Raw genomic sequence first — 12,731 nt, 5'->3', positions numbered from 1 at the left:
TTAACAGCGGAAGCTAAGCTCCTCCTAGAAATATGACTCTAAATTAAACGCAGGTCTATGATCAGTTTTCCCTCCTGATGCGTTCTCTTAGAAACGGCGAAGGTAAAAGTAAAACTGACTGGAGATCAGTGTTTAGTTTTGACGTTGGTTCCCTGACGGTGAAAGGGTAATCCTTTCATTGGGGGTAGATAATTAGGTGAGTTAAAGTCATGTGCTGAAGACTAGACTAAAGCGCTTGATTCTGACACAGTTGTAATGATCTGGTATTCATTGAATGTATTATGGTGTTGTGTGTGTGTGGTGTATGTGTGCGTGCGTGCGTGCGTGCGTGCGTGCGTGCGTACATACGTGTGTGCATGGAGAGAAATTTCATGTGTCATTCACTTACTTCCTTGTGAGAGTCATAGGCCTACATTATTGTATCACATGAGATAAGTAGCCTAGCCTACATATTGAGCAGAATCATCTGTTTCATTGTCAAGACAGGCACATCATTATTATTAGAAAGGATGTTCAGAGTTATACAAATGTAACCCTGATTATGCAACTATCTTTGAGCAAAGTAAAAAGAAACACACGTACGCACACACACACACACACACACACACACACACACACACACACACACACACACACACACACACACACACACACACACACACACACACACACACACACACACACACAAATGAAGATCTTGTGGAATTTTGGAATGTTCCTTATTCCTTAAAATAGGATCTTAAAAGGTTATAAATTAATGGGCAGAACAAATCTGCGCCTGTGGGGACATTCTAGAATACTCTGAATAGTCTGAGTTTGGGTTCTGGCAGACCATTCATGTTTCTGGGTCTAGCTACTAATCTGTACAATCAGTTTCCAGCGGCTGGACGTTCATGGAAGTTTTTTTTAAGCTGACTACTGTATACACAGAGTAAACATAGCAAAGGGGCCTGCAGAAATCCTTACATGTTTCAAAATGGATCACAGCGTATAAACAGTGTGTGTGTGTGTGTGTGTGTGTGTGTGTGTGTGTGTGTGTGCGTGCGTGCGTGCGTGCGTGCGTGCGTGCGTGCGTGCGTGCGTGCGTGCGTGCGTGCGTGTGTGTGTGTGTGTGTGCGTGCGTGTGCGCACGCGCACATATTTGTGTGTGTGTTTTTCAAAATGGAACACAGAGTATAAACAGAGTTAGCCAGGGTATGGTTACAGCTACCTCTGTTAAAGAGTCGCTGTCACGCAAAGGTATCTAGAACAACGGTATCCAGAACAAAGGTATCCAGAACAACGGTGTAGTGTACTAAACCGCGCCACCATCAGATTGGGTCAAAAGAAACGGCGCACAGAGGTTATTATCACAAAGTACTGGTTTAGAAGAAGCTGAGCTGTCCAAACAAAAGTTTCCCAGAATTTCCTGATGAGAGCACTGTATAAGATTCTGCTAAATGGTCAGAGCGTCAGTTCAGAAGTATGGGTTGGATGGATCAGAATCAGATCTGGAAGGGCAACACATAAACACTTACATCCGTTCATGAGCTCTAGGTTTAATGTTCACTTCAGCACTCTACAGACAATATTTCTTACTCTGTGAAGTCTTTTCTGTTCAGCACTGTTTCCTTTGTGCACTTCATTATTTTATTCAATGAATTCAGCCATGAGAAATACAAAGTGTTGAACTCTAAAAAGCCATGTTCTTGGCATAAACATATGTGTATGTGTTTGGCAGAGACAGTTGTTTGTGTCAGTTCATCCCTGTATGTGTGACAGACTACATCATGAGGATCAGGTCTTGGGAGTTGTAATCAAATGAACTGTGAAATCTCTCTGATGTTGTTTTCCTGAGAAACTCCAGTCCAGTTTTCACTTTGAACGTGTTTCCGGAGATCAGTGTGCTTTTCTCTCTCCTTTGTGTGTGTGTGTGTATGTGTGTGTGTGGGTGTGGGTGCGTACATTTGTGCATGCATGCATATTCTTGCTTGTGTGTGTGGTTCACTTAATTTTGCACAAATAAAGGGTCCTTATTAAGTTGAGTGAAGTGCTTTGATGATTTAAGGGCTGATTGTGGATACATATACTGTGGCCTTCAGACCAAAACATGCACAAAGAGAGAGAGACAGAACCCCTCTTTCTTTTACCAGGACCACTGGCTAAATTAACCAAGTGTGACTGAGTCTGGTACTCTGTTTAAAAGTAAACCAGGTTGGCCCTTTTAAGATGAACCATATGTGGGATGGAGACTGGGTTCTTCAGGCTAATTTCTGAACAGGTCTGTGATATTTATATGAAGTCACAATTCTGTACATAACGCCAGCTCAGTGATTAGGTTCATGACTCTTGAAGGACTGCCAACACAATGTCACAATTTCTAAATATTCAACAAAAAAGTACAATGTTCAACAAGTATTTGAACACCACATACTGTTGTACTCAAGGCCGGCTCTGACAAGCTTCACTGGGTAGACCTCGTCACCTAAAAGAAAATAATAGATATCATATTTGTTTCACAGCAGCGTAAACTCTCAACAGTACTGTGTCTGGTTTATGGTCCGCTGCTAGCCCACCACAGCCCATACAAACCCTCTCCTCTCAAGGCCTTGATAATTAGTTGAGTAGTTATATCAGGTGTGCTGGTATAGGACTGGAACAAAAATGTGCAAGAACAAATATTGTCTATTATATTGACAAGATAGTCAAGTGACAGCTCTAGCAATGGAAATACATGTCCTCAAAGATGGAAGGCAGGCAGAACGAGGCGAGATCAGGTGAGACCTAGCAGTTAGAACGTTGGGCCAGTTACCAAAAAGTTGCTGGTTCAAATCCTTGACCCAACAAGGTGAACACAAATCTGTCGATGTGCTTTTGAGCAAGGCACTTAACCCTAATTGTTTCTGTAAGTTGCTCTGGATAAGAGCGTCTGCTAAATGACTCAAATGTAGCCAATGAGAGGGCAGATATGCATGTGAACAACAGGCCATAGATAGAGGACTCATTTTTATATCTGTGTCATTATTACATCTGGAACAGCATGGGCAGCACCATTGAGGCTATAACCCTTTTAAAGTAGTCCATTTTCTTCTTCTTCATCGGCTGACTGCGCCCAACTCATAGGAATCCCCACCCAGTTGACTACTTTAAAATGGTGGGAGCCCTCAATGGCATCATCCATGCTAAAAGTCCTCTATCTATCTCTATTAAAACAGGCACAATTCTGATGTAAAGTTGCCAAAATGCCACGTGCGTCACCTTATATCAGTGCATTCATAACAATCTAACCATTATCAAACTTATATTTGATCAAATAAGTATCATGTAGAAAATTATCGATGACATTTTTTGTTGACCAAATTCGACATTCTCTCATTGACCTCCATATGTCTGTGGGCTTATTTTTGTGGACAGATTTTGGACGGAGTAAAACTTCTCACTTCGCCTCTTCCTCTCTGGCAAGGACCAGTGTAGTGAAACACTGAACTTACCTGGTTCTGAAGCATTGGGGACTTACCCTGACCCAGCTTGGTCGGGCCGAGCCTAGCGAATGTTTCCCATCAACCACTGGCCCTCCACCTCTCTCTGACAGGACAGGACTCTCCCTCTCCACAACACAGCAAAGCCTGATTCCAGCTGCCCCCAAATCTGCTGGGGGCTTTATGTGTGTGTATGCGTGTGTGTGTGTGTGTGTGTGTGTGTGTGTGTGTTTCTGTGTGTGTGACCCCTGGTTCTCTTTGTGAGCTCTCCAGCGTGGGGACTGGAGATATGGGCGGCACTCTTTGAGAATACGTTAGTTGACTCACCGGCTGGAATGGATAGAAAGAAAAAAGACAAGAAAGAAAAGAAAAATAAAGAGTTTGTGTATGTGTGTGTCTCCAGGGATGTGCGTTCTGATTGCTTCCTACTGTTACCTTTCGGTCCTTTCATCCTCTCACTTTTGACTCACTAACATGTGGTCCTGTATATCCCGTCTTCCTCTTTTCGTCTATCCTCTCTCTTTTCTCGACAATCATTTACACTCAGTAACCTTGCAGAGATGATGGAATGTTAATTTAATTCTATGGCATTTTAATGCTATTTATTCAGTAATACTATTGACGTAGACAAATCTGCTTTCACATAGTTTTAGCCAGACAGCAGCTGCGCGTGAGACAGTACTATTTGGGCTAAGTAGATCTACTTTGCCTATAGTAGCTTACAGTAGCTACTGTAGGATTATCCAAATAGGAATTTGCACATAAATCTACTGCATGTGTGGTTTGTTAGATCAACAAAATCCCCAAACAAAAGTAAAGCAGAATCACAACGGAAATCAAAGTTATTGTAATTATTTTATTATCGCTGTATATATTTTCTTTACCAAAAAATTATGCTCAATTGCACACTTAACACAATAAAATAATGCTATTTAAAAAAAAGAAATATGAACAACTCTACATGAACTATGAAACACATTCAGAGGAGGAAAAATATGCTTATTACTATTTAACACACATAAAAAATCTACCTCTCCCAACCCTATACATACACTGTACAGTGTCTCTTGTAAGACAATGACCATGAAGTTACACTGGAGACTACTTACATACCATGCACTGTACCGTCATTTTCAATTTGACTTCGGGTTCTGTTTCAGTCTTACCCAAAAGGTACCATTGAGTTAAATTTTGCTTCCTCAACATAAAAAATTATTACATACAAATATACATTAGATTTAAATTACAATGATATGTAAGTAAACACTTCAAGCACGCATCTTCTGTAATTAACCCACTTTTATATACATTACATATTCAAATAGGATGATGATACACCGGCTAAGGGAATTCTGTACAAAACAATCCAAACCTAAAGGACAATTCCGCCACTTTTCAACATTATATGCATTATCCCCAGTCCCAAACCAGTGTCTACATATGTGAGTTTCTATGATCTGTAGCTAATATGATAAGAAGAAAGGACCTAAAAAATACTTTTCGGATTCAAAGTTTAAAAAACAACACCTAAACCTCCAACGAGTTTCTAGCCAGAGGGAGGGCATGTTCTTTCTCCCCACATCACCACAAATCTCATAGTGTTTGAAAAACACTGTTTGTAAAATGTTTTAGCTTTTAATGATGTCATCGGGTAGAACTTGTTCTACAAAACGTAGAAATGTACCGTTTTCAAATATGTAGACCAATGTATTGTGATGTGAATAATGAAAATGAGGTTGAAAAGTTATGGAATTGCCCTTTAATAAGTGTTTAATAATAAAAGCTAGCAGCATAATATGACTGTACATTGGACTAGACGTGTAGTGATGAGTATGCTTCCGAAATATGAATGGGAGGTTGAGTAACAAGAAGTTCTCAGTTGCATACTGTATGTTCATATTGACCCAGCTCTGTGCTGCTAGAGAGAAATACTGTAAATGCAATGTTTGTTGTTTCGTATTACAGAAAAATGAACATTAAACCAGTGACCCGACCAGTAACCAGTAACCCGACTCTGTCCCTTTCTTTTCTTTCTGAAGATGGATACTCTGCTGTGACGGGGTTGGGTAGGTTACTTTCTTAAATGTAATCTGTTACAGTTACTAGTTACCTGTCCAAAATTGTAATCAGTAAAGTTACTTTTGGATTACCCAAACTCAGTAGCGTAATCTGATTACTTTCAGTTACTTTTGGATTACTTCCCCCTTGGTGTGTCATCATAGTGGTCTATGACTTGTAGTCAGACTTGCTCCGATAGAACAAACTTAAACTTGAGCCTTTTTTTTATGTCATTGAGAAAACAGAAAGGTGTCATAATGTATTTTTTCCACAAACATCCTTCCTGAATTTAAAAGTAATCCAATAAGTAATCATCTAGTTTTTCAAAAGTACCTGTAATCTGATTACAATATCTTTGCTGGTAATGTAACTGAATACATTAATAAAAAAAGAATACATCAGATTACATGTAATCAGTTACTCCCCAGCCCTGGATGTGCATCGCTGCCTTAAACTGTCCGTCAGACAACAGACATACCACAAAGAGATTCCCAATTACCAACGAACCGTTTAGTTATAGATGTAAGCCGAGCTGTTTCAGAAAGCAAGATAAAACGTTTTCCCTGATGGACATGGTAGACAAGGACAGGCTCATCAGCAGGGGTATTCACACACACACTCACGCAGGAACACACACTCACACACACACACACACAGATAATTCAATCAGACAGCAGACATGGCTGTTGGAGCTAACACATGCCCTGCGGTTGACTGGTTGTGTTTTCTCCATGTTTTCTCTTCTTTCTGTCTAACCCTCTGCCAGGAGTTTGTGAGTATCAACAACAGAGAGTTGAAAGGAGTTTGCGGGGGAAACAAGAAGAGTTGCTGGCAGATACAAAGCTGAGTGACCGTTAGTAGATCTGATGATCAAAGACATGGAAGAGAAGTCTTGTTGGAGGATGATACAACCTTCTGACATAGAAGTACTGTCATAACAAAACTCAATAACCTTTTCACAAAACAATACAAAATCACATAGTAGAATAATCACTGTCCATCTCACAGCACATGGGGAGTTGGTGTAGAGAGCGATTGAAAGGTATTCAGTGCAACCCTTGTTTTGGACAAAGAGCAAGCCTTTCAGAGTCAGACCAGGGACTAGTGATAAGGAACCAGAAGGTAGAAAGTAATGGCTAGGAAGTAAGGATAAGTGGAGCGAGGGGTGAGGAGGTGGTGATATTAGGAAATGGTGGGGGTGGTGAGGGGTGGGTGTAGGGGGTGAGGGATGAGGGCTAGGGGTGAGGGATGAGGGCTAGGGGGTGAGGGAAGGGGGATTAGGTGAGGGGTGTGAGGAGTGTGGGGGGGAGGGTGAAGGATTTCGGGGTGACGGGTGAGGAGGAGTGTGGGGGGGAGGGTGAAGGGTGAGGAGTGTGGGGGGGAGGGTGAAGGGTGAGGAGGAGTGTGGGGGGGAGGGTGACGGGTGAGGAGGAGTGTGTTGAGTATTATTTGGGGTGAAGGGTGAGGAGGAGTGTGTTGAGTATTATTTGAGGTGACGGGTGAGGGGGAGTGTGTTGAGTATTATTTGGGGTGACGGGTGAGGAGGAGTGTGTTGAGTATTATTTGGGGTGAAGGGTGAGGAGGAGTGTGTTGAGTATTATTTGGGGTGAAGGGTGAAGAGGAGTGTGTTGAGTATTATTTGGGGTGAAGGGTGAGGAGGAGTGTGTTGAGTATTATTTGGGGTGAAGGGTGAGGAGGAGTGTGTTGAGTATTATTTGGGGTGAAGGGTGAGGAGGAGTGTGCTGAGTATTATTTGCGGCAGGCGTAAGCGTTGATGTTCTTGATGACGTAGAAGCCGATGGTCATCGGGGGCATGGCTATCGTCCTCCCTGCCCGCAGCGTCCGAGGCTTCAACTCTGGAAATGTCTCGTTGTCCACCATCAACAACCTTTCTCCGTTCAACTGGACTGACCTGGAGGAAGAAAGGAGAGTGGAGTTAGAGAGATGAAGAGAGTGGAATGAGATAGGAGGGAGGGGGGAGAGAGAGGACAGGGATATGAGAGAGAAGACAGAGAGAGGGAAGGGTGGGAGAGGAGAGAGTGTTTAACTTCTGCCCGAAGCTGGACTGGTAGGGCAGGAGTCATTCTGAGGCTGTACTTACAGTCCTCTGAAGACTAGGGGGCGCTACAGTCACATCATTGCAGCTTCTTGACACAAGAGCAGGTTTTGTGACAGATGTGATCCTTCTGATCTAGATGGAAGAGTAGCTAGGTTGGGGTTTATTCTTTCTCAATACCAGGCAATTCATGAATTGATCTGCACTCCCATGGGTGAATTCCTAGTCCAATACAAATAACTGGCTTGGAACATATTACAAACTCATTGAACTCTGCCACAGAGAGCACTGAGAAGAATTTCAACCACTTTGGGACTGGGGATTAGACTGGATGCTCATGAACAAATAGTCCTACGAAATAACACAAACATAAGTCTTCAGAAACACAATAACTTAGGCACATATTTCAATGTTCTATTTTTATGAGTGCCAGATTCCCATAGACGTTTTCCTGTCCCGTCATCTGCGAGAGGAGGCCTGTACTAAGTCAGTGGTCCACAAGCTAACTGAAAGTGAAAGCCTAATGAATCCAATGCAATGAGGTTTTAACTTCCATGCCAAAACGACGATAAACACAGCGAATTAGCAAATGAATTACACGATTATAAATAAGGAAAAATTATGAAGACAATTTTGCAACTTTTTCTCAGGGGAAAAACAACACTTAGAGTCATATATTAATCTAAATATGTGGCTCTGGCAACATCTAATTGGGAGACGTTCCGTTGGAGTCATCAGACAACTATGTTGTTGTTCTGAACAACAGAACTGTTGGTCTAATAAAGGTAGTAAGTACACCCTTACACGCACCCTGTCGCCGTACAGAACTCTTCCATCACTCTGAACACTCACACCTCCACCTCCACCTCCACAGGGATTTAAAGACTGACCACTCTCTCTCTCTTTCTCTCTGTCTCTCTCTGTCTCTCCCTCTCTGTCTATCTCTTTCTCTCCCTCTCTCTCTATCTCTCTCTCTCTTTCTCTCTGTCTCTCCCCCTCTCTCTCTCTCTCTTTCTTTCTGTCTCTCCCTCTCTCTCTATGTCGCTCTCTCTCTCTCAATTAAATTCAAGGGGCTTTATTGGCATGGGAAATGTACGTTTACGTTGCCAGTGAAATAGGTAATAAACAAAAGTGAAATAAACAATAACAAATGAACAGTAAACATTACACAAAAGTTCAAATGTCATATTATGTCTATATACAGTGTTGTAACGATGTGCAAATAGTTAAACTACAAAAGGGAAAATAAATAAATATGGGTTGTATTTGCAATGGTGTCTGTTCTCTCAACCTCTCTCTCTCACTTTCTCTCTCCCTTGACACGGTGTGATAGTGTGTGTCACACAGCAGATCTCAGAACCCCAATGTGAATCTTAACTAACACCTTCATCACAGGATTTATGTTAGCTAGTTCAAGGCCCTGGGGAGCAGGGAAGTGGAATGAGAGATAAATAGAGAGAACAGATAGAAAGAGAAAGGGGGGGAATGTAATGTAATGTAAACTCCTCTAATGGTTCCATATGTTGGTCCTTTAGCAGCTCCTGGATATAGATGTATCTCTGTGTGTGTGTGTGTGTGTGTGTGTGTGTGTGTGTGTGTGTGTGTGTGTGTGTGTGTGTGTGTGTGTGTGTGTGTGTGTGCGTGCGTGCGTGCGTGCGTGCGTGCGTGCGTGCGTGCGTGCGTGCGTGCGTGCGTGCGTGCGTGCGTGCGTGCGTGCGTGCGTGCGTGTGGAAAAGCTAAATCCTCTAGAAAGGGGAGGCAGCACTACTGATTTTCTCCCAGAAGAAACATGGCCGACAGTACTGAGCAGTACACTATGTGCAGTATGCATAGTGCTGAGAGACCCAGACAACCTGTAGCTATCTAAATCCAGCAAACTCAAATACTCCTACATCATGCATCAACCTAATGTACGCTCACATCAACCTACTGTACACTCACATCAACCTACTGTACGCTCACATCAACCTACTGTACGCTCACGTCAACCTATTGTACGCTCACGTCAACCTACTGTACGCTCACATCAACCTACTGTACGCTCACATCAACCTACTGTACACTCACATCAACCTACTGTACGCTCACGTCAACCTATTGTACGCTCACGTCAACCTACTGTACGCTCACATCAACCTACTGTACGTTCACATCAACCTACTGTACGCTCACGTCAACCTATTGTACGCTCACATCAACCTACTGTACGTTCACATCAACCTACTGTACGCTCACATCAACCTACTGTACGCTCACGTCAACCTATTGTACGCTCACGTCAACCTACTGTACGCTCACATCAACCTACTGTACGTTCACATCAACCTACTGTACGCTCACGTCAACCTACTCTACGCTCACGTCAACCTACTGTACGCTCACATCAACCTACTGTACGCTCACATCAACCTACTGTACGCTCACGTCAACCTACTGTACGCTCACGTCAACCTACTGTACGCTCACGTCAACCTACTGTACGCTCACGTCAACCTACTGTACGCTCACGTCAACCTACTGTACGTTCACATCAACCTACTGTACGCTCACGTCAACCTACTCTACGCTCACGTCAACCTACTGTACGCTCACATCAACCTACTGTACGCTCACGTCAACCTACTGTACGCTCACGTCAACCTACTGTACGCTCACGTCAACCTACTGTACGCTCACGTCAACCTACTGTACGCTCACGTCAACCTACTGTACGCTCACGTCAACCTACTGTACGCTCACGTCAACCTACTGTACGCTCACGTCAACCTACTGTACGCTCACGTCAACCTACTGTACGCTCACGTCAACCTACTGTACGCCCACGTCAACCTACTGTACGCTCACATCAACCTACTGTACGCTCACGTCAAGCTACTGTACGCTCACGTCAACCTACTGTACACTCACATCAACCTACTGTACGCTCACGTCAACCTACTGTACGCTCACGTCAACCTACTGTACGCTCACGTCAACCTACTGTACGCTCACGTCAACCTACTGTACGCTCACGTCAACCTACTGTACGCTCACATCAACCTACTGTACGCTCAAGACCCTGAATAGACCTTTTTCTTTAAGTCAATAAGTTTCACCTAACATTCACTCCAACACTGTTAGACTACAGTAACAATCGTAGAGACCCAGATTACAGTCCAGTTCGGACTGCCCCTTGAATTCACTGCAATGTTATTTGATAACAATTCTTCCATATTCCATGGAAAACGTGAGGACAAATGTAATTAGTCATGTACACAGCTAACAGCATGCATGAAAGGTGCAGTTAAATGCTTGCGTACTAGCTCCCTCAACATTGCAGTACAATAATCAATATAAACAATAAAAAAGTCAAATAAAAGTATCAAGTAATTAGAAGAAGGTAGTATGCATAGTAATGTACACAATAGGATTTACCGTATAGATCATGAATGTGCTATGTCAAGTATAACTGTATTTACAAATATTAAATGGTTAGTGTCATGGTTGCACGGTTAAATCAACAGCATATAAAAGAACAGCAGCGTTGACTGTGTGTGGTATCACTACAGGCACACATCACAGCCCTGTGGCCACGTCCCTACTCTCTCTCCTCCTGCCCTGTCACCACAATTGTTTCACACTGTCTAAATAAAGCAATACAAAATAAGAAAGGAGGGTGGAATTACACTGTGATCTAGGACTGAGAGGACCTAATTGAGACCATAGGCTCCAAATAGGAAAGGAGAACTAGATATTTCCATGGGAACCAGAGAGCGCTGATTTATGAGATTTAATGAGACCAATATGTAAAGGAAAATGAAAGGTCATTTTGGGGCATTCAATGGATTACATTCTTTCCCACAACTGGTTAGCCTCAATTTCAAATAATCCTTGAACTTTTATAACATTTCACTTGTTAATTTCACTTTGTTCATTTCACTTTGTATTGGAAAATCTAGAGATTGAAAAGCACATATCTACTTCGTATGGTCAGAGCGACATATATACAGTCTATAGGGCCGGCTGTTGAGTTCTAGTCATGTTTATAGACATCTGGAGCTGCTCAAACATGAATAAAAGTCTCCACTGCCCAGTCTGTGGTCAGTGGAAGCAGTTAGAACAGCAGTTAGAGTCTAGAATGAGACACTGCTTACGGTTCTATTAGGCACCACTATAATCGCCTGTAACACCACTCACACATCCTCATCATAAAACATCTGTTATTACAGCACACCCACACACCCACGCACGCTAACGCATACGCACGCACACACACACTCACTCATTAGGCTGTTATTGAAGGATCAGCCTTGTATCTGAATAACAGTCTGAGCTTAGACTGGAGAGGCCGAGAGAAGGATGGATTACTGGCAGACAGACAGCTGAAGGGTCGGAGAGGGGAAAATAAGAGGTGAATGTGGAGAGCAAGTGCAACAGAGCTACTGATAGGGACTGGGGGCATTACAGGGATAGACATGGAGAGGAGAGAGGAAAAGAAGGATGAATGTGTAGAGATAATCAAGTGTAATCGATGCCAGGAATGGAGAGAAAGGAAGCAAGAGAAAACGGGTGAATGTGGACAGAAGGAGTGTAGCAGTGTCACTGATATGGAACGGTGGAGGGGGCTTCTGCCAGTAACAGCGCAAAAGAAGAGAGGGAAAAAGGGGTGAATGGAGTGTAGGGCCACTGGAACTAATAGAACAGCTAATCTGCCCAGAGAGCTCTAGGGGAGCAGACCAGATCAGACCAGAACATCCCCTCTGGGAAGGCCTCTGGTACCAGCAGATGTTTCTTATTAAGGCCTTATCAATTTCAATAAACCATGACAAAGCTATTATGCTAATCGGATTTTATGGCCAATTCTCAACCACGGAGGTTTGAACGTTTGTCCTTTTACCATCCACTACACTGTATCAAATCAAAATAAAATAAAATGTTATTGGTCGCGTCCACATTACAGCCTTATTCTAAAATATATATATTTTTTTTTTGTTACACACATTAATCCGTTATGACAAAGCAAAACATTTTTGCAAATGTATAAAATAATTTTAAAAACTGAAATACCTTACTCAGCCCCTTTGCTATGAGACTCGAAATTGAGCTCAGGTGCATCCTGTATCCATTGATCATCCTTGATATGTTTCTACAAATTGATTGGAGTCCACCTTTGGTAAATT

The 12,731-nt window shown here is 42.7% G+C and overlaps 1 protein-coding gene across 1 annotated transcript in view; it reads right to left on the bottom strand.

Moving 5' to 3' along the window:
• Nucleotides 1-7,265: 7,265 nt before the first annotated feature.
• hpse2 (heparanase 2) overlaps nucleotides 7,266-12,731 on the bottom strand; it is a 109,186-nt gene continuing 103,720 nt past the window's right edge. The window contains exon 12 of the mRNA XM_038990880.1: nucleotides 7,266-7,428. Coding sequence (XP_038846808.1) covers nucleotides 7,266-7,428 — 163 coding nt within the window. The remainder of the gene's footprint in view (nucleotides 7,429-12,731) is intronic.

This window comes from Salvelinus namaycush, chromosome 4 (genome assembly GCF_016432855.1).
Source record: "Salvelinus namaycush isolate Seneca chromosome 4, SaNama_1.0, whole genome shotgun sequence".
In the NCBI taxonomy this organism is placed as follows: Eukaryota; Metazoa; Chordata; class Actinopteri; order Salmoniformes; family Salmonidae; genus Salvelinus; species Salvelinus namaycush.
Note: the sequence above shows the minus strand (reverse complement) of the source record. Positions and strands in the feature narration are given on the sequence as shown.